Source organism: Sebastes umbrosus, chromosome 13 (assembly GCF_015220745.1).
Source record: "Sebastes umbrosus isolate fSebUmb1 chromosome 13, fSebUmb1.pri, whole genome shotgun sequence".
Classification (NCBI taxonomy): domain Eukaryota; kingdom Metazoa; phylum Chordata; class Actinopteri; order Perciformes; family Sebastidae; genus Sebastes; species Sebastes umbrosus.
Genome location: NC_051281.1, coordinates 29,121,098 through 29,143,814, shown reverse-complemented (window position 1 = coordinate 29,143,814; position 22,717 = coordinate 29,121,098). Strand labels below are relative to the sequence as shown.

The 22,717-nt window shown below is 41.0% G+C and overlaps 1 protein-coding gene across 1 annotated transcript in view; it reads left to right on the top strand.

Annotated features, from left to right (window-relative positions):
• Positions 1-3,367: 3,367 nt before the first annotated feature.
• LOC119500448 (polycystic kidney disease protein 1-like 2) overlaps positions 3,368-22,717 on the top strand; it is a 47,926-nt gene continuing 28,576 nt past the window's right edge. The window contains exons 1-14 of the mRNA XM_037790163.1: positions 3,368-3,479; positions 3,646-3,653; positions 5,312-5,492; positions 5,595-5,780; positions 10,624-10,734; positions 11,681-11,831; positions 15,191-15,420; positions 16,017-16,207; positions 16,308-16,524; positions 16,710-16,840; positions 17,011-17,164; positions 17,813-18,002; positions 20,889-20,896; positions 21,697-22,323. Coding sequence (XP_037646091.1) covers positions 3,368-3,479; positions 3,646-3,653; positions 5,312-5,492; positions 5,595-5,780; positions 10,624-10,734; positions 11,681-11,831; positions 15,191-15,420; positions 16,017-16,207; positions 16,308-16,524; positions 16,710-16,840; positions 17,011-17,164; positions 17,813-18,002; positions 20,889-20,896; positions 21,697-22,323 — 2,497 coding nt within the window. The remainder of the gene's footprint in view (positions 3,480-3,645; positions 3,654-5,311; positions 5,493-5,594; positions 5,781-10,623; positions 10,735-11,680; positions 11,832-15,190; positions 15,421-16,016; positions 16,208-16,307; positions 16,525-16,709; positions 16,841-17,010; positions 17,165-17,812; positions 18,003-20,888; positions 20,897-21,696; positions 22,324-22,717) is intronic.

Genomic DNA, 22,717 nt, shown 5'->3' with positions numbered 1-22,717 from the left:
TGCATGAGTGCTCCAATGCCATGCTGTGTGTCCTTTGATCAGCTGGGTACATGGTTGCTTTCATTCTACTACCACTGTTTTTTAACTTAACTTAATGCTTTGCTACATCCATGTGACTTCTCTTGAACTGCACACATTAAAGTTTGATTCCGTATATGTTGGTAAATAGCCCTGTGATAGTCTGGCGACCTGTCCAGGGTGTACCCCGCCTTCGCCCAATGTCAGCTGGGATCAGATCCAGGAACTAAAAGTCACAGGAACTTTTGGTGGAAACCAGGCTTTTTTTTAAGATAATCACAAAATGTTTTAGATTTCAGTATATTGCTTAGATGTGAAAATAAGCAAATGGCACAACTCACATATTTCCTGAATACCAAAGCAAGCAATTTTGTATACATTTGATTAATTTGGGCCTGAGCACGAAAGTGCCAGGGACCCAACTGTGTCCCTGGCACGAAAGTGCAAGGAAACCTATTGTTTTTCTAAGGATTATTATTTGTCCACTGCGAGATCGCATTTTTGAGGTGCTTAGGATGCACGAAAACTCACGAAAATTGGAATACGAATCAGAACTGGCGAAAATTGCAAAGTTCTGTAGTGATTGGGCTCAGGCGTCGCCAGCAGGCTCCACAGCGCCCCCAAATGCAGGCAGGTGTTCAGAAAACGTTACTTCGATCTTCACGAAATTTGAGTAGCTGCAGTTTTGACTTCATGAATGTAACGGGGTACCAAATGACATACTGATATGCTTTTAGTCATGATTATCGGTGATGACATTACAATATCTGAAATTACAGGCACCAGAAGCTAATAAAAAAAGTGCAGTGCATTTATTTTACCTATAGTCTCTACACCACAAATGCCTACACCTCAGTCTGGGTGTAGGAATGCCACTGACAACAGAGAGGTGACAGTGGAGGAGGTTCAGAGGGTTCTGCACCCTGCGTTAAAAGCTATGAACACCCACACAGGTGTGTCCAGTTTATCTGGTTGATTAGACCTCTGCTCACTGTAATCTATTGACATCTTCCTGAGTCTCCTGTCAGCTTTCATTGCACCTGTTTGGGCATTCTTATCATTCTTGTTGGTAGATGGAGATTTGTGACCCCCTGAATTCCACCTTCAGCCTGAGCAGAGATCTAATCAGCCAGAATAACTGAAAACACTCGTATGGGTGTTCAGAGGACAAACAGGTTCAGCTTATACAGAGTTTGAACAAAGTGTTCAGATGTACAACGAAAAACAACAAATGAGTATAGATCTTCCAGTCCCTTCGAGTTGGTACTAAATGTGATTATTACATTATGAAAATGCCCAGTGATTGTCAGTTTGGTTATAGCGAGTTCACTCTACTCGACTTTAGCCCTGATTTTCCGCTTCCCGACCAGCGACTAGAAGGGAGCCTGTAAATTGCGAAATTTGATCTGAGATCTGCAAAAACTCTTGTGAGACTCGCTGCCAGACGACCTATCCTAACCTCAACCATTCGAGGCATACGACATGACACAGGAGGCTGTTGTAACTTGACTCTACATATTCCAATCTGCCCCAAACTTCCCAAGCTGGATAAGAGTCCCGGCCTGAAGACATATACGTTCCATTATTGAGTTATGGTGATAGTGCCACCTACTGGCAACAATAAATGGTTGTATACGGCCACCCACCCTCATAGAAGTGCCTTTTAAGGATGTCCCACAGGTTCTCAACAGGTCATTTACAGTGCCACGTGCTCCACGCAGAAAATACCCTCTAACTGTTGCGTGCAGTGTCCGACTTTCATGGAAATGCACGGCAGCGGGTACCCTCGATGTGCGCAAAGGGGCGAGGGCCCGTTCAGCGCTGCTTGCAGCTTTAATTGCATATTGTATTTTGTCTCAGTTCTCTTGAACTCACTCATATACTGTACACGCCTCTGCAAATCTCAGATTGCAGATCAGATTTCTCACTTTTGCTCTGTCACTCCTAAAAGTTTGTGTGCACTATTGTCTTCAGGAATAAGTCAATAGAAAGTGAAAGGGCCTCTGTTTCTCTTGTTGTTTGTGTTTCTATGCATGTAAGGTGTTCATGTACTTTACTCTGCGTCCACTAGAGGACAGTGTGTAACGTTTGTGGCAGACAGTGAAGGCAGTGGTATGGAAGCATGTGGAAAAGCTTCTTTGAAGGTTTGCATGTGATCAGTTTACATGGAAATACATATTGCCATCGACTCATAATGTAAAGATGGCAACTTTTATTTCCCTGTTTTATTAATGATATTAAACACTATAATGTTACATTTGGGATTCTGAGCAATAGGCCTTCAGCATTATTTTTGATTCACATGAAATGTATGAGTTGTCTTCTTGTGTATTTTAACATCAACCTGTCCTTTTTCAAACGGTGATTTCAACCAGTTTTCATTCCCAGGGCGTTAAACTTCCCATGCTTTGTCACGCCCCTAGTCTGTATGAGATGCACTGGGCTTTCAATCAATTACAATGTAAACCCATCCGCGTCACAATCAGAAGCTCAGAGAAAATGGTCCAGGGGCAGGGTTGGTGAATGGGTCAAACAGGTCTTTCATCCAGGAGACTGCTGTTCGTGTCCCGTGTGAAACCAACAACACGTTAGTGTCGGTGTGTTCTCAATGTTAAAAGTGCTAATGTTGATAACATTTATAACATTCAGCCGCTAGATGTCGCATTCTCCCCTGTTCTATTGCATTTACTTCACAACAAGTCGTTGCCAGGCACTTGCCATCAATCTCAGCCATTTATCTATTTTGTTTCACACTAACTCACAACCCAGAGATAACATGTGATACCAATGTTGTTTTATTATTGACTCACAAGCCTTGTTAAAAGTGGGAACCAGATGTCAGATATCTTCCACAGACATAAACAAATTATTAATTCACAATCATAATATATATATATATATATATATATATATATATATATTAATTTTAAAGAAAAGCCATACTTTTATTTGGTGTCTTTCTAAAGGCTCTGTAGATTTTTTACTAGTAAACCCTAACCTCAAGCTACCTTGCCATCTGGTTGAAGCTACTCTCTTAGGTTTCCTTTGTCTTTGTGTTCAAACGTAATGCATTCATTGGTTTTTGAGAGAGATGGCTGTTAGGTAAACAATGTTCCACTGAACCCAGAACAAAGTGAGTGAGAGAGGCTCATGCCAGACCCATTTAAAAGTAGGATGTGACCAGGGTGTATGTGTGCATGAGAATATTAGATGAAAGAGTGAAACAGGGATACCTTTTCTACTGCACTATTTGCAGCAAATTGAAAAGAGTAATGTGAGAGACCAACTTTTGATTTTTGAAGTGCAAACAGAAAGGATGTGCCGGACAATTGTTCACCTGCTGATCCCGATGGCACTCAGCTGTCTGTCTTGCGCTGAAGATGAGACAACGATTCCTGTTTCCTGTCTGGACCACCAGAAGGCCTTGGGAGGCTCCTGCTATGAGTTTGTGGATCTCCAGCGTACTTTTTTCAGTGCGCAGGCTTGGTGTGAGCAGCGTGGTGGACACCTTGCCTTTATCCCAGATGAAGAAACTCAATATTTCCTTCAAAGACTCTTGGACCCCAAGAAGGATGCGTGGCTCGGTCTAGCACCCTCTGCCTCTTCAAAACCGCGACATTCTCTAAGCGTTGAAGGTAAGTAGGCCGAAATATAATTGCCGAAATACTGAATGTAGACAACTGCTGCGCTAAAATATAAACTGTGAAAATTTGCTCTCATGCAGATGCCCATAGATTTCTATCCATGTTCGACGGATGAGTTTAATTCTACAAAAATATGCAACAAAATGCTCATGAGCAAATCTCTGGCAGGGGCTGACCACTAAATAAAAAAAAAATGCTGTCCGTAATTTGCACAATTGGATTCAATCCATCAAATAAATTAGAAGACAATTGTTAAACTTGTGATCAATAGCAATAGTCTTGTAAATTATGGTAAATTTGGTGCAACTGCAACCAATTTATTCTCTGTTTGGCCTGTGTCTAAAAACAAATGATGTTCATAAAATAAGGATGTCATTGTCACTTTCTTTCTGTTCAATAATCACAGCCTTTTCTTTCCCCTCAGTAAAATGAGAATTGAATTCACACAGATATTTTTGCAAGACGTGAAAAACAAACATTCCAAGATTTTAAAAATGGTTTGTACCAGGTTCTGTCTACAACAGAGGTTTTCGCGACCAAATGACCCATTTATCCAATATATGGAATATTCTCCCAATCTCAAACTGTAGAAATAAAAAAAAAATATTTACAAATTATTGTTGAACAATTATTAGTTGGCACAGTAGAGTAAGGATATACTATACGGCCTCTTAATACTTCCATTATTAAGTTAATAATAATAATTAAACTTTAATCTGGAGATACAGATCATATGGAGCAAATATACAGTATAATTTAGGGCTGTCAATAGACTAAAATATTTAATTGTGATCAATTGCATCATTGTCCATAGTTAATCACGATAATCGTAAATTAATCACACATCTTTTATTTGTTCAAAATGTACCTTAAAGGGAGCTTTGTCAAGTATTTAATACTCGTATCAACATGGGAGTGGCTTGCTTTGTGCAAATGTATGTATATATTTATTATTGGAAATCAATTAAAAAGACAAAACAATGACAAATATTGTCCAGAAACCCTCACAGGTACTGTATTTAGCATAAACAATATGCTCAAATCATGTCAAACTGCAGCCCAACAGGCAACAACAGCTGTCAGTGTGTCAGTGTGCTGACTTGACTATGACTTGCCCCAAACTGCATGTGATTATCATAAAGTGGGCATGTATGTAAAGGGGAGACTCGTGGGTACCCATAGAACCAATTTACATTCACATATCTTGAGGTCAGAGGTCAAGGGGACCCCTTTGAAAATGGCCAGGCCAGTTTTTCCTCTACAAAATTTAGCGTAGGTTTGGAGAGTTATTTAGTCTCCTTCACGACAAGTTAGTATGACATGGTTGGTACCAATAGATTCCTTATCCATTTTCTGGTTACATCTGATATCAGTATTTTCACTCTAGCTTTAACTTCATTCGCTACAACCTAAGAAATCCCAAGTTGCGTTAATGCCTTAAATAAATTTGTGGCGTTAAAACAAATTTGCGTTACTTGCGTTACCTACTTTGACAGCTCTAATATAAATGGTGATGTGTTTTTGATACTATGATAGTTTTCCTAAAATTTGATTAAAAAAAATATATCGCCTTGCTTACAGTATCGCAATATATCGCGATTTATGGATTCCAGATTCTTGCCAATACACAGCCCTAATACTATGTTCAGCAGTGGCTTGTTACATCCTCAGGTGCTCTCTCTTGGCTGGATGGTTCACATATCACCTATTCAAACTGGGTGAGCAGCCCACAGCCAGGAGCAGCTTGTGGACACATACTGAGAGACTCAGACTTCCAATGGAAAGCCACAAGAGACTGCAACGAGAAACTGCACTTTATCTGCCAGTTTGGTACGTATTCCGACTCACACTTTGGAAAAAAAACAAAAAAACAGCATACTGAATAACTCAGTGATGAATTACCACTTTGTATTGCTTTTGTATTCTTCTTAGATTCTGGGAGATCTATTGTGTGTGCAGGTCGCGACACAACTCTGCAGTGTGGTTCAGGTCAATTCTTAATGATAGATGGCGGCTTCTACGGTCGTAAGAACATCAATTATTGTCGACCCGCCCTCTCCCCACCTTCATCTACTGGACATCAGTGCGGTTGGGTGGATATTGTAGAATCACTAACAGGTAGTCAAATAGTTTTTTTTGTATGCAACACAAACATGTATTGTTTCCATATCATTGAGTTGTTCATTTTGTTATGATGTTATCCAATCATATGTTATACAATTACCTAATCTAAAGGACCTCAATAACCACTCTCAGCTTCGTAATAGTCCTCTCATTTGATCTGCTGAACTCAATAGGAAAACCATGTGAATAGGAAAACAAACACCTCATAAGGTTCTGCATGGATGGAAACTATGATGAAACTCAATCCACCTTTGAAGGAAATGATTGCCGGATATCACAAAGCACATATTGTCTCACCCTAAGACCATTATTTGCAAAGAATGACTGCCCATCAGGACATTTATGGAAGGGAAAACACACAATAATAGCTTAATAGCCTTAATGATGTTCATCCATTCTTGAGTAAATATTGACTCATGCCTCTAACTGATGGCAAAAGCAGATTATCCATCCATTCATTCATTTTTTCGGAAAACTTGCTCATCCTGTTCAGGGTCTAGGGGCACTGTAGCCCTTTCCCAGCATGCATTGGGGTAAGAGGGAGTGCACATCCCGTACAATTCAGAAGTCTATCACAGTGCTAACACACATAGAAAAACACATTTTAAATTCCCCTGACTTCCATGTCCTTAAACAAGCAGGAAACCCTCTCAGGCTTAGAATGAAATGCTCGGTCCATTATCATAATTGTCAGCAACACTGTTGATATATTTTTCTTTCAGTTTGGGACTTGGTGACAGCTGATAAGAGATGCATACTGATGACTTTGAATGGAAAATGCATCACGTTGTTATGCTTGGCCAGTGTGTACCATTTAGGGGATACTGTATATAGGCAGACATGGAATATAATATTAATAAGTTGTTGTGTTTGGCCTAGAACCTTGGACTTCAAAAACTCACTAAATACCACTTCTGTGTTATTTAGGGTTCCTTTACCCCCTGTAGCCCAATTTTACTTAGGCTGCCCTTGGAGGCGGGTAACAGGAAACCTAGCTGACTCCCACAAACTATTGTTCGTGCCCCAACTAATGGGGCCAAGGTGGGTGGTATGGTCTTCTCCTCGTGTTAACTGGTAGAACTCGAAATACGGGCTCTGGCCAGGCCAAGAATTGAGGGGTATCCTGCGTTCCTGTGGACTCTTAGTGATGGCTCCAAAGAGGGTAACTCAACCTGATAGCCTTTTAGAAGGGAAAAGGTCCTCGATCACCATCCTAAGAGACCACATTCCTTGTCTAGAATTTAATCAAGAGTTTAGAGCGGAAGTGGCCTCCCGAAAAGAGCCACTTTCAACCTCTTCTATTAAGAGCGCTGAGAGACTATGAGACAAAATATATACAGGATCCTATTAGATGTTGGCTATCTTGTTTTTTTTCTAATTACCCTTATGACCTGAGGCCTGTACTACAAAGCGAGTTCAACATACCCAGGGTATCTTCTCGTTATCTGGCTTCACTAACCCTAACAAACGAGATCACGCTAAGCGGTCCTACGACGCTGGTTATCATCTCGGTAAATCAACCTAGGGTTTCTCAATCTGGCTGGGAGCGCGTTCACATGAACGGGGCGGTGTTTGCAGTTTATGACCAATCACAGACATGGACAAGTCTACTGACTTGCAGACAGACAGGCAGAGCGGCACATTTTACAAAGGAAGAGTAAACTATATAAGACAAATACGAAGAAGTTAAACACATAATCCAGGCTAAAATTAACACAGTTGAAGCTGTCAAATGCAGGAAGGAAAGCTGGTAAATGAAAAAACTCCCGATGTGTGAATGCGTAAATTAACAGACTTATTAATTTGACGGAATGCTCAAAAATCAGATATAGTCGTCTAGATATAAATAGCTTTTTCGAATTGTAATGGATGAATGGATTACACTTCTTCATATCCTGTGGCCAGTAGCGGCTGGTGGAATTTTTTCTTGGTGGGGCTTTGCCATATCCAATCAATTTCAGCAAACATCCCGGTATGATTTAATGCAAAAAAAAAAGTGAAGGTATCAAAAACCAATTACTACTTTGCAGTTAAATAATTCACAATTACTTTATTCCAACAGGAAGAGTAAATAATGCTTTGAAAAACACAACAGTATAAAATGTACACAGTGGGGGAATGTAACTAATTACTTAAATACAATTTTGAGGTACTTCTACTTTACTTGAGTATTTCAATGTTCTGCTACTTTATACTTCTACTCCACTACATCTATTTTGCACAGAACATTTTCTATCATATTTAACACATATTACTGGGTGAATTCCATATTTAAAACACAAATATTGACAATTTCCATTATTATTATTAATAGTAGTAATGTTTATTGTGTGTGACTCTAGCGCCCTCTATTAGCCGGCCGCCTCTGCCTGTGGCTAAATCGAGGCTTGTGTGAGTATTTGAACCTTCTTTCAGCTGCGCCTCCCCCCTCAGGTGGTGTGAAACGGACTCAAGAGCAAGTAAAAAAAATAATATAAAAACATAATTCAAAGAGGTAAACACCCCCAACATAAATCCAGCTGTCCTTCCTGCATTTCTCAGTTTAAACTGTGTGGTTTTTAGTCGGATTATGACTTAAACTTCTTCATATGTGTGTAATATTACCATAAAATCCTCGCACCGAGCTCTGATTGGTCAGTAGGAGGTGCTTTTATACGAGTTGATCTCTTATCTGGAACAAGACCTGCTCCGGAGCAGGTCAGCTGTTCAGCATCAGTTACCGGGTGATCTACTCCGGTAAAAAGTGATCCAGCTTCGTAGGACAGAAAACCCTGAAGTTACCTCGCTATAACGCCAAATCCTGCTTCGTAGTCCAGACCTCTGCGCTGTTAGACGTTTGTACACGTTTTTTCCAGAAAACACGATTTAAAAATGTCTTGTACATCTGGGATCTCCACTGAATGGAGAGGGTCTTACCTTCAGATTGGTTTTGAGGACCATACAGCCAAAGGAGATGAGGATTGTTAGGACTTGTCTTTAGATTAAATTCATTTGAGCATAATTATAACTGGTTACTGTAAATCTATCCTATCAAGCTCTTAAAACACAGCCGTGTCATGAAATATAATTACAGTGTAAAGATAGCGGTTTATCTTCTTTCCCGTCCGTTTTTGTGTTCTTCTGTGTCTCTTTCTTCCAGTATTTATACAGTTTATTAAACGCGTCAGAGGTAGGTAACCGTCATGTTGTGCCAATGTGGTTAAACACACGTCAGTGTGACTAACTATCAGTCTGAATCACAACATGCAATGATCATATGAACACCGACTACAGACAGACTTCAATGATTGTCTCATTACATCCGGTAAACTGGTAGAAAGTCCAATTTTTGGTCATTTTTTGGTTTTTGGTGCGACAATGTGCATCATAAAAGATGCACATTGTCGCACACTTTATTGATTTATTAAATTGTAGTTTCTCATCAGATTGCATTGTATGCCAGCAGTCAGAAGATAACAGTGGCAGCAACCACACACACATCATTCAGGGGAAATCCCCTATCTATTTTCCGTTCTGTGGCTGACGCACAGATATGAGCAGAGAAGAAAAATGCAATCACTCTACCCAACAATAGTACACAAAATGACAACGCATAAGTTTACAAAGTTAACTGACTGCATAAAACACACTGGTTATATGAATGCTGCATAAGCATAGCAAGTATAAGGCACGAGACATGAGTTTATATTATTAAGGTACAGGAGCACCTAAAGCTTATTAATGATTACATGATTCTGAGTCCATCTAAATACACTGATATTTTCACTCAGTAAAAGCTATTAGCATCTGTATGGCTCTGATATAGTGAGCTCTGATACAATAATTATAACACATTTGGTCTTTTATGAATTTTAAAGAGGGAGAAGATTACATTTCAGAACCCTCTTGTAATTTTTAAACTCTTTAACACAGGGTTCAGCAACCTGCGGATCCGGAGCCACATGCAGATCTTTAGCCCCTCTCCAGTGAAAAAATAAGTAAAAATGGAAATGAATAACTGCTTTTTTTGTTTACATTTTCTTTTTTATTTATCATTGTTGTAGGTCTATGGTACAACGGTACGACGGAGTATTAGGGCCACATTAAGGATAAAAAATAAATCTGAGATTTCGAGAATAAAGTCATAGGTTTACGAGAAAAAAAGTCATAGTATTTTGTAGTATTTTTTCTTGTTAAGTTATGACTTTATTCTCGTAATATTATAACTTTTTTCTCGTAAAGTTATGACTTTATTCTTGTAATATTATGACTTTTTTTCTCGTTAAATTATGATTTTATTCTCGTAATATTAGGATTTTTTTTGGCTTCCTGTGTTCTGATTCTGAGTGTTGAGGCGGGCAGTTCACTTTCTGTAGCCTTGTTCACTATTTCCTGCATGGCTGCATATAATTGGATACCTAGGTAGCTGATATCCACCTCTGTCTCTCTGGGGTGTTCCCCCAGGTAGGTGAAACAGTGTGAGAAAGAGTTACAGAGGTGAAAAGTGTATTTCTTTTTTTTCCTTCTTTCTTTATTTCTTTATTTGTTACCTTGATGCAGAAAATGAAAATTATTATTATTTTATTTATGTTTTTTAGAGAGCGATCAGCGCCCCCCAGAAGGTGGCGCCCTAGGCGATCGCCTATATGGCCTATGTATTGAACCGGCCCTGGTTAGTTGAGTACCATAATGTTGTTACAGTAGAGCACAAACCATTCTCACAATAAACTTGACTTGACTTGACAGAATCACCAGTACTACTAAATATCAAGAAGCAATTTGTAAAACGTCCATAATGTCATCATCATCATTGCCGTGTGTTATCAGTAGCTGATAATGTTCTCCGTGTGTTACCCAGCTCACTGCAACGGTCGTCAGGTCTGCCAGATTTCTGAAGTTGTGGACTCCTTTAGTGAACCCTGTCCTCAGCTGGGGAGCTACCTGTCTGTGGACTACCACTGCAAAGATGGTAGGTGTCAGTAATTCTGGGCAATCATAAATGTTCCTAGGGGGAATCACACGTTCCTCATCCAGTAGAGGCAGGTCTGTTTGTTTCCCATCCCACCCTTCACTTTTTTTTTTCTCCAATTAGACACTTCAGTGGTAAAAAGCTAAAACCAAAAGGGTTTCAAAAACCACTTGTGGCTTCATAGAGATCCACACAAAAAGTGTCAACCTCTCTCTAAAAGTTATTTTCACTTCTAACATAATGTCTCGATTGAGTTTCAAAGATATTAAGGCTGTTTTGGATCTTGTTTATTTGATTGACTGGAGTCCAGCCATGGGGGGACAGCTACCTTGTCCACCAGCAGATTCAATTCAATTCAATTTATTTTTATATAGCGTCAAATCATAACAGAAGTTATCTCGAGACACTTTTTATAGAGAGCAGGTCTAGACCGTACTCTATAGTTTAGAGACCCAACAAGAGATCCCACCAAGAGCATTGCATTGGAATGCGCTGTGGCCAGGAAAAACTCACCTTTAAGCAGGTAGAAACCTCGAGCAGAACCGGGCTCAGGGTGGGCAGCCTTCTGCCTCGACCGGTTGGGTTTAGAGAGAGAGAGAGAGAGAGAGAGAAAGAAAGAAAATCACAATAAATAATAAAATTAATGTTGGCTGAATTCCATTTAGCTGGTATTTGGCATGCCGGCTCACTGTCACACTGTCATGATGACTTACTGGGACTACTTGAGTAGAACAGAGCCATCGTCAATGTCATGAGTAACACCTGTGCTTCTCCTACTATGACAAGTCAAAATGTCTGCGGTGAAAAAGGCCAATTTTGCCTCTTTTAGCTTTGCAGGCCCCAGTAACTGTTACGTTAGTGTCAATGTTTCTTTTCATTTTTTTGGAAACCCGGTTGATTACACGCACTTTACTACATTTCTGGTCATTATCTCCCCCCCCGACAGGGCTCACACTGTCTGTGAGCACTGTGGCTGCTGTTTTTGATGACATCACCATCAGCGTGAAGTGGCTGATGGTACATTTGCCACAGGAAAACCTCAGCTGCAAGCTGAGTACCGGAGATGGCCATGTTATTTCTCTGCATAGACCAGAGGGGTGAGTAGGAACTTTCACAGACTGCCTGAGTCTACGTGCATGGGTTTAAAATAAATACTACTCAGCCTGTGGAAACAGTTGTAGCCTGTAATGTCTTCTGTGGCTCTGGAGGTTTGTTCCTCAGAATCATATGAAAAGCTGTCATTGGAAACTGTTTGGAAAAGGGCAGGCACTTTCCAAAAAATACTTGGTGACAGGTGATTGAATGAACCATTTGTCATCGATCAAACTAACGAAAGCGAGTAGTGCCGTACTTTGCTCTTCTTTCAATTAAGAAATACTCTCCAGTTCTGATATAACTGATGCTATATTGCAACATCTACGCTAGCCTCTTAAGAAGCCGCCATTAGTTGTTTAGAATGAACACTTGTCACCTGTGGGTGTCATCTCACACTGTGGTCTCACTTGGTCTCACACACACACACACACACACACACCTAAACCACACTCGGAGCTGCAGTAGCTCCACAGAGGATGCTAATTGGTCCGTGCTCTGACTTGCCAGACACAAACCAAGCCCTGCAGGAGGAGCGCCGGGCTTTGAAGCAAAATTTTGCAGTGGCCAAAAGGTGCAGTACAACTTCCGGGTCCGTCACATGATGCCATTGGGACCAAAAATACTTTTTCCCATAGACTTACATTGGGAAAGAGATGTCTGTAAATCAGTGGATAATATTCAAGAACACTTATTTAAATCATTAGGTCCTAAAAGTAGTAAAATGCACTATTAAAGGGACTGTTTGTAACTTTCAGAAATGCTTGTTAACAGTGACACCTGTGGCCGTTAAGTCAACGAAAGTCAACGTCGGGCTGGCGCTTGCTCGCTCTAAATAGACATGAATGAGCATCGCTCAAAACAGTGAGGTGACACACGTCAGCTAAAACCACAATATCACTCTATATTTCAGCTGCTTGGCAGTAATGTTAGCTGACCAGACGAAGATCTCTCCATGAATCAATGCTGATCCTAGTGTTAACTTTTCGTCTCCGACCACAGCCGCAGGGAGACACCGGCACCCGGTCGGAGACGATAACGTTTCTCTCTGCGGAGCCCCGTCACTTCACAGGACACGAGAAACCTCTGTTGGTCTGGAGGAGCTGCAGCAGTTATTTCTGCACAAATGTCCAACTGTACATTCACTAGATATTCTCAGAGCTAAACTAACTCTTCTGCAGTGTGGAGTGAGCGCACATGAACGTGAGGTGGAGCGAGAACGAGTACAGTGTGTGAGTGAAGTCAAGCAGGCAGAGGAGCAGAGAAGCAGAGGACAACAGAGACTCCGGCCCTGGAGACCAAAGCTACGGTCTCCCCCGCGTCCTCTGTCCGCGGCCAACACTGTTTTGCAAGACGGGCTTCACTAGATAGAACTTTGCGGTTTTGGTGCTTCCGTGTAGTTTGTTTTGGAGTCTGAGTCTGATCAGCGTAGCCACACGCGAGCGCGCATGGGACACTCTTATAAATCATTGGGGGTCGGTGTTCCATGCGCGCTCGCGTTTGGCTACGCTGTTCCAACACAAACTACACGGAAGCACCAAAACCGCGTTACCCAAGTTATATCTAGTCAAGCCCGTCTTGCAAAACAATGTCAACTAATCCTGCTCCAGCCCCCCAACCGCGGCCAGAAGACACAGGGGAGACCTTAGCCCTGGTCTCCAGGGCCGGAGTCTCTGCTGCACTCTGCTCCTCTGCCTGCTTGCCTTCACTCACACACTCGTTCTCACTCGCTATCTTGCTCCACCTCTCACGTGCATGCGCGCACACTACAGAAGAGTTAGTTTAGCTCTGAGAATATCTAGTGAATGTACAGTGGACGTTTGTGCAGAAATAACTGCTGCAGCTCCTCCAGACCAACAGAGGTTTCCCGTGTCATTTCCTGCTGCTGAGTGAATAGATGAGGCTCCGGAGCGAGTTACGTTATCGTCTCCGACCAAAACCCTGGTGTCTCCCCTGTTCCCTCTGACCACGTGTGGAGGTTGAAGCAGGAAGCATTGATTCATGGAGAGACCTTCGTCTGGTCAGCTAACATTACTGCCAAGCAGCTGAAATATAGAGTGATATTGTGCTTTTAGCTGACATGTGTCGCCTCACTGTTTTGAGCGATGCTCGTTCATGTCTATGTAGAGCGAGCACAAGTGCGAGCAACAGGGCGCTGACTTTAGTTGACTTAACGGCCACAGGTGTCGCTGTTAACAAACACTTTCTGATTCTTACATGGAGTCCCTTTAACCGAATCCAGCGTTATTTCCCTTCCTCCGTTCATGTGAATGAGCCCCAGATTGAGGCTGGACCGAAGGCTGGGAGGCGGAGTAAAAGGACACGCTACTGTGCCTGCTCTACGGGCCCAATGACTGCAGATGATCGCCGGAAGATCCGGGTACTTTATCACTCGGCAGTCGAGCCATTTTAACTTCATGCGCCACTGAGCAACTCTTAATGCTGTATACAGTTCTCTTTATACGTCGCTGTCAAAAAAGCATGACTTGAAGCCTGCCAAGATGGATTTTCGGGTGACATTTGATACCGCGATTCTCACGTGATCTCGTGACATCGTGAGCATCCAGCTGCCATGCAAGGTTACCCAAGTCCCCCAATTTCATGGTACTATGGAGCGATATTAAATCATTGGGATACCCCTTTAACTCTACCTGGATGCTTTAAGGGATAGACAAAATGACAAGAAAGACTTTGGAAGAAAATTACTATTAGACATTATATTATTCTGCCAATTAGAAGCTTTACTACTGTACTTACTGTGTAAGTCCATCAGATCCTTCTGTTTTACATTATTGGGGTTTTGCATTTACGTTACAGTCCTATCCAGAGGTCTTATGAACAGCAAGTTCACACAAGCGTTCATGCAGATTAATTACATCACAAGAGTCCAAGTAGCCTATGCTAAGCTAAGCTCTAAAGTACTAAACCCTATCAGATATGTTTGGAGTCATTTTTTTGTTTTTTCAGCACTTGGTGATAGTGTTACAAGACTGAATGCTTTTGTTTTTTCATGCTGAATAATATGCTATAACACACCTCCTAGCTGTTTTCATTAAGTATATTAGGTATAATCAATAATAAATACATATATTTCAAGTTCTTTTTTAAATTTATTTTACATATAAACTTCTATTAAATTATATCAGCGTGTTATCTTTAATTAGCTCATATTGTCAACCTATACTGCCATGAAATTAGACCAAAGCCTTTAGTTATTTATGTGAATATATCTCCACTTTTTATGGTAAGAAAATGACTGATTTGATTAAGTTGCTTGTGACCCATGTAACCTCAATTATTTATTTTTCTCCAGGAAGCAAGAGGGACATACTGTTAACTGTTTCTACGTGTGCTTTTTTCTCAGGTTGGAGAGCAGCGTGGTGCACAAATACACTCACCCAAACACATTTGTTGTGGCAGTTGAATGCACCAGCGGGGACACACTCATTACAGCTCACAACATAATAACCATTCAAGAACCCATCACAGAGTTTGGTGTCATCAGGTGCTATGCTGGGAAACTGTCTTTTCATGCAACCGACTGCAAAGCCCTTTACGGAGAGCCATTTCAAATTCAATTGGAGGTAGAAGCAGGTAAGTGCCAACATGACCCCTAATATATCATGATTTATCCTGTCCAATTTCATATCACTGCTTCAGGTTTTGGTGTCATTTACTTTGCTTTCTTTTCATTTAAAGGGACTGTTTGTAAGAATCAGAAATTGCTTGTTAACAGCGACACATGTGGCCCTTAAGTTAACGAAAGTCAGCGTCCTGTTGCTCGCGCTTGTGCTCGCTCTACATAGACATGAACGAGCATCGATCAAAACAGTGAGGCGACACACGTCAGCTAAAAGCACAATATCACTCCATATTTCAGCTGCTTGGCAGTAATGTTAGCTGACCAGACGAAGGTCTCTCCATGAATCAATGCTGATCCTAGTGTTGGTTTTTCCTGCCACAGCCTCCCGACCGCGGCCAACTTGTTTAACAGACGGGCTTCACTAGATATAACTTTGCAGTTTTGGTGCTTCCGTGTAGTTTGTGTTGGAGTCTGAGTCTGAACAGCGTAGCCCCACGAGCGCGCATGGGACACCGACCCCCGTAATGATTTACACGTGTAAGAAGTTACAAACAGTCCCTTTATAATGTAAATGTTTAAATGCATTTTTTCTCTTTTCTTTCTGCAGGTACAAATGTGACCTACAGAATCCAGAGCGATGAAATGTTGTTGTCAGGACTATCTGTGTTCAGAGGAAATGTTCCCCAGAACGTCACAGTGACTCCAGAAATGATGAAGCAGCCTGGGCTTGGCTGCCACCAGCTGACGCTTTATGCATCTAACACGGTCACTTTCCCTGAAGTGTCCACAGTCCTGCAGGTCTGAGCAAAAGCATCATGAGCACAGCTCAGACACCACAAGTGATGTGAATGGGAAGTTGATGTGTTTCTCTGTTTTTGTAATTCTTCATATTCTGCAGATGTGTGTGTTGGAGGAAGTAGCCGGGCTTCAGGCCTCTGTGTTGACGGAGAGGAACGATTGTCCGGACTCTCCAGGTATTACAGTCGGTGTTTCCCTCGAACGGGGTGTGCCTGTGCTGCTCCTCTTCTCTCTGACTGGAGACAACAGCTCGTACTCTGAGACCAGAGAAATGACTATAAGCAAGAGCATTTTTCATATTGGACACCCGATTCAAGGTATGGAAGATATATATAAAAAAAACTGGGACCACATTTGAGGCAAACTGTGAAATAATGATTTATGAAACACTTGACCGTTATGGATATTTACTCTACTTATGATTCAGCTGTGTATATGTGCAGATTTTTATTGATATGAGCTGAATATTATTTGTTTTCATAAGTCAATTTTTTTGCTACAGGATCTGTACAAGTGAAACTCAGAGCGTGGAACGTGTTCTCCTCTTTGGAAGTGGATATGGATATGTTTGCTTTCTGTGGCAAGGATTCAGTCGTTAAACTAAATGGTCATAATGACTATTTGTTGAGACCGGTAATTTTTTTTTTTTTCTTCTTACATTCAACAGTAGTAGTATTTTATATTTAAGACAAAGTTATACTTACCCCTCCAGCTCTCGTCATTGTGTTCATAATTGTTGATGCCTGTTTTATAGTGTATATACTGCATTATTTATAAATCCTTTTGTCAATTTTCTTTTTCAGAGAAAGAAACATATTCGAGTTGCCAGATCTCCAAAGCTGAAAGTTATTGCAACACCTTCTGATTCAATACCTACCAGAGCTCTAAATATCACACTTTCAGTAAAAGATGCATCCAAACTAAATGACCCGAAGAAACTATACGAGTGGTCGTGCAGTAAGACTTTTGTTTTCTACTCTTTTTCTACTCCCAACAATAAGTACTGAATTAAATGTTTTATTATAAATTTCACAATATATATAATAACATATTTTGATATTTATGTTATATATGTCAGAACATTACATGTAAAGGAGTTTGTTAGATCCCACTACCCTTGTTAGTGTTGCTACGCATGTCACGCTTTCAGATCTCACAGTGATGATAGCTAGTTTTTTAAACTTTACTGAGTTAGACTTAGGAAAAGATTGACTTGGTTAGGATTAGGCATTATTCTTAGCCACAAAAGACAAACTCATCCTAGGCCAACGTGTATAGGTAGAGATGGGATGTTCAGAATGCCTTTTTACAATATTGTTAAAGAGATTTTTTGTTTTTGACAGAGTATTAAAATGTTAACATGAGAGGTATGTCAGACCTTTTGAGTTTGCCAAATAAGGAGGGATGTATATTTGTCACTCTCAGACGAACCAATATGGTACATATTTAGATATATGGTCCAAATGTGATGCAATTCATTAATTACAATAATGTACAGTGTATATATATACACACACATAACTATCAGAATTGCTCTTAAATGATTTGTATCAGCATGACAATTGTTATTGCAGTATAATGATGACTTTCCTTGTTAATTCACAGAGAATCCATGTGGATGCCAAGGGAAGTTCGAGGGACTGACATACACCATTGAAGGAGGTTGCCTACCAGGTCCACTTCAATATAACAAGTATTATTTGAATGTGATAAAAAGAAAAGATAATAAAGTGGAGAAAACTGGATCCATATGCATCACCCTTACCCCTAAGAAGAACGCGCCAACTTGGCTAAGGTACTTGAAACTGATCTGCTCTGATGACTAAGAGCAGTGAATCTAAATCTGAAGAATGTCACGTGTGACTGTAATTTTCTGAGGCCTACAACAGAAATCTGCCAAAGTGGTGAACTTGAATTAACATTTATGACACCATTGACTTCAGAAAATTATTGGAACAAATGCAACTGCTTTGTAAAGGAGTTCACATACCTCACTTGTTTTAGAGCAAAAACTGTTTTCAACTGCGCTTTCACAAGCCATAGTCTGTTTGACAGAGTGAAATTGATACTTGCTGTTTGTTTTCTATTTAGTTTGGTTTGGTTTCACAGTGCAAAAATTAAAGCGGACCATATATATATTTATATATATTTTATAATTTTTTTTATTTTGTTGTTGTTAGGGCCAGGTAATGTCTCAGCATTATGTAGCTACATATACGTATGAAATACATGGTTGGATGGCCATAATGTTTAATGTTTAATCTTTGCGCTACTTTAGTGAAGCAGTTGTGGCATAGTGTCATCTCCTGGAATGTCAAGTCCGTTCAGTTTCTGCGGGTCAGTGTCACGAGAGTTGATGGACATTCCTGCAGTCTCCTTTTTTCAGTAGTGATATAAATTATGAGAGCTGAAAAATTAAAACTGAAATGAATTCACTTTTGTATTTTATTGTTTTAACACAGACAATATAGTTTCAGTTTAGTTGTAGTTTTTCTAAAAGGATAAAGTTTTTATTTAGTTTCAGTTTATTAAAAATATTTTTCACTGCTTATTTTTGTTTTAGTTTAGTTAACTATAATAACCCTGGTATGAAGGAGTGGATATATCTTTTTTTGTCTCTCGAGCTGCCACATGCAGGGAATTGCGGACTTTGAAATATTGCTGTTGAAGTTTTTCACTTTGACTCAGCAGTGTGCGCACAAATCCCAAAGGACCTACGTCACTATTTTTGTGGACTTTATTTGGCATATTGTGTATGTTATCTTCAGCCCTCCAGAAGCAAAAAATTGCACTTCTGCAGAAGTCCAGGTCATCTCCCACTCATGTTAACCTGTTGGTTACCTGTGTCCATCTTAAGAAATGCCCGCGCAGATAGCCAAGAATGCCCAAACGAACCACACCAGGGGTTGAAGCGCACCAGAGTTCAATTAATGTGGCATAATGTGGGCTTGTGAATGTGTCCTAAAAGATAGACCTTTTTCATAACATGACTTTGTCATTGTAGGAAAAACACAGGTGAAACTTTTTTTGTTAACGATGTCTCGCTTCCATCAAGTGTCCCTGTAAGCAGTGAGTAAGCAGGCACAAACCCTCAGCCTCACCCTCAGGGCGGCTGTGGCTCAGAAGGTAGAGCAGGTTGTCCACCAATCGGAAGGTCGGTAGTTTGATCCCCGGCTGCTCCGGGTCACATGTCGATGTGTCCTTGAGCAAGACACTTAACCCCAAATTGCCATCGTTGTGTGAATGAGTATTTAGATTAAATCCTGATGGGCAAAGTTGGCACCTTAGTAGCCTCTGCCATCAGTGTATGAATGTGTGTGTGAATGGGTGAATACTGACATGTAGTGTAAAGCGCTTTGAGTGGTCGGAAGACTAGAAAAGCGCTATATAAGTCCAAGTCCATTTACCATTTACCCTGGAATAAGCTCACCTAGATGGAACGCAGTTGTTTTTGATATCATCAGTAACACCTGTGCTTTTCCCTCTATGACAAGCCAAAATGTCTGCTGTGAAAATGGTCTATTATGTTTGAGATTTTTAACATTCTAGTTGTGTGTTAACCAAATTATCTATGTATTTGTTGCTTCATAGTCTCACTTGTACTGAAGGCTGTAACCCAGTAAAGGGGAACAAGGATGCAAAAATTAAAATGGAGTGTAAAGGACAAGCACAGTGTCCAAAAATTGTGTGGAACATTAAGGACCCAGGAGACCACAAGGACTGGCCAGTAAGTCTGATGAATTAATAATGAATTGTTTGGGACTGAAATATCAGGTACTGTTAAATGGTGTAGAAAAAAAAATAATAATGATGAATTTGAATGTTAAAGCTGAAGTAGGCGAGATTGGAGCAAATATGATTATACCTTTACAGTAGTACATGAAACAGGTATCCTGAAAAAAATCATGTTCCTGTGTCCTCCGGTGCTCCTAACGGCATTTGCAAGATTTCACAGACTGGAGGAAAACAACCAATCAGAACTGATCTGAGGTCTGCTGTCTATGAAAGCCGGCTGTCAATCACTTGCGAACTCCGACCAAACGGTCAAACTAGGCAGCTCTGATCAAATATGAATTAATATTATGTTACGTTAATGCCTATTTCTTTCCTCAGATGTTTTCATAATCATCTTGTAGTGCACGGTTTAGCTGTAAAATGAGAAAGTTTGTGACGCGTCCGCCATTGTAACACATGTTGGAGGACCGCCAAGTTCTGGTCACATGACCAGAGCACAGCCAATAGGAACGCTCTCTCAATGAAATGACCTGTGATTGGTACAAAGTCTCCCATCACAAGCTAGATTTTTTAAAGCCTGAAAACAGAGCCATGAGGAGGAGCAGAAGTCTAGTTATCTCTCAGAACACTTGGATTACAATATGCTGAAAGGTTATTATGGAATTTTTGCCCAATGATGCCAAAAATATACTGCCATTTTATTTTATTTACAGAATGAGACAGAAAGAGACTGCTACAAGCAGGCAAAGACAAGACCACTTGTAAACAAACAGGACGGTGGGACTCAATACACTGTAAATCATAAATTTCTTGCATCTGCCAAATCTAAAGGTCGGGATGTCACCGTGGTGATAACGTCTGGTACGTATACATTAGTCAGCAAAAGCATGTTAAAGCTGCTCTGTGAATTGTCTTGCGTTGTTCTGTGCATAATTGTTGGGTTCAGACCAAATGGTAATTTGTGCAAATGTATAGAAAACACAGAGGTATTAAACGCAGGGTTAATAATGAGAGTAGTTTTCTCATGTATATCCTTGGTTAAAGGGACTGTTGGTAACTTCTCACACGTATAAATCACCCGGGTCGGTGTCCCATGTGCGCTCGCATATGCCCGCTCGCGTGTGGCTACGCTATTCAGACAAGACTCCAACACAAACTACACGGAAGCACCAAAGTTCTATCTAGTGAAGCCCGTCTTGCAAAACAGTGTTGGCCAAGGACAGAGGACGCGGGGGAGACCGTAGCTTTGGTCTCCAGGGCCGGAGTCTCTGCTGTCCTCTGCTCCTCTGCTCCTCTGCCTGCCTGCCTGCCTTCACTCAGCTCGCTCCACCTCACGTGAACGCGCGCACACTCCACATTGCAGCAGAGTTAGTTTAGCTCTGAGAATATCTAGTGAATGTACAGTGGACGTTTGTGCAGCTATGCTCGTTCATGTCTATTTAGAGCAAGCAAGCGCGAACCCGACGCTGACTTTCGTTGACTTAACGGCCACAGGTGTCGCTGTTAACAAGCATTTCTGATTCTTAAAAACAGTCCCTTTAACTGAGAGACAATGTTTAATTCATGCACACAAATGAACTCCAGACAATGGCAGAACCACCAGCACTATTTCAATTCAAAGGATTTTATTGTTGCTGGTCTTTCACCTTTTTTACCTTTTTTTCCAAGTTTAACAAACTTGTTTTTTTACAGAATAGCACCTTTTTTATTATAAATAATAAATTACAGATTGTCCTTTTCCTTTTATACCAAAGCGGATGTCGTACCTCTTTACAAAACATACACTATAAAGACATCATCATCTGGCAAAAATTCAAAAGAAGATAAAGATGGAGACAGTAAAGAAAAAACAACCACATCTGGTCCTGCCTCCACATCCCCTGGCACTAATAGTGTCACCACTACTACACCTACCACTGCTGGTCCTGCCTCCACATCCCCTGGCACTAATAGTGTCACCACTACCACACCTACCACCGCGGGTCCTGCCTCTACATCCCCTGGCTCTATTAGTGACAGCACTACCACACCTACCACATCTGGTCCTGCCTCCACATCCCCTGGCACTAATAGTGTCACCACTACTACACCTACCACTGCTGGTCCTGCCTCTACATCAGCTGGCTCTATTAGTGACACCACTATCAGCCCTACGACCGTTGGTCCTGCCTCTACATCACCTGGCTCTGTTAGCGACACCACTATCACACCTACCAGCGCTAACACCGGTGATACATCTCTACCAGCAACCACTGACAATTTTGATAGCCTTAAGTGTAGCATATCACCGCAGAGTGGAACAATCCTTGATGCTTTCACCATAACGTGCAATACTGAAATACCTTGTTCTAACTGCAAGTATTGTTTAAAGACTTCTAAAGGTAAGTAATCCAGGTTAGCAAATGTTTCTGTGATAAGAGAACTGATTTATCTTAACTTAGTTATCACATAATAACTCTTATGCCCGGTTCAGACTACACAATATCAGCCCGATTATAGCCCAACACGGCCGTCGTAGGGGATCGGGAACGAAAAATGAGTGTCGTGTGCGAAAATCGATCCTCTTATCTCGTGTAGTGTGTCATAGTACACGACAACCGACGCCACATCTGGGACGCCCCACGACACCCTGAGGAAAAGTCTAGCCTGTCAGAATTTTTCGTCTTGACACGCCTAGTGTGACATCTCCAACGACGTGTTCCTTTGCGTTGACCAATCAGGTGCTCTCTCCAGCGCGCAGTCACGTCACTTGGTAATAAACAAACATGGCAAAAA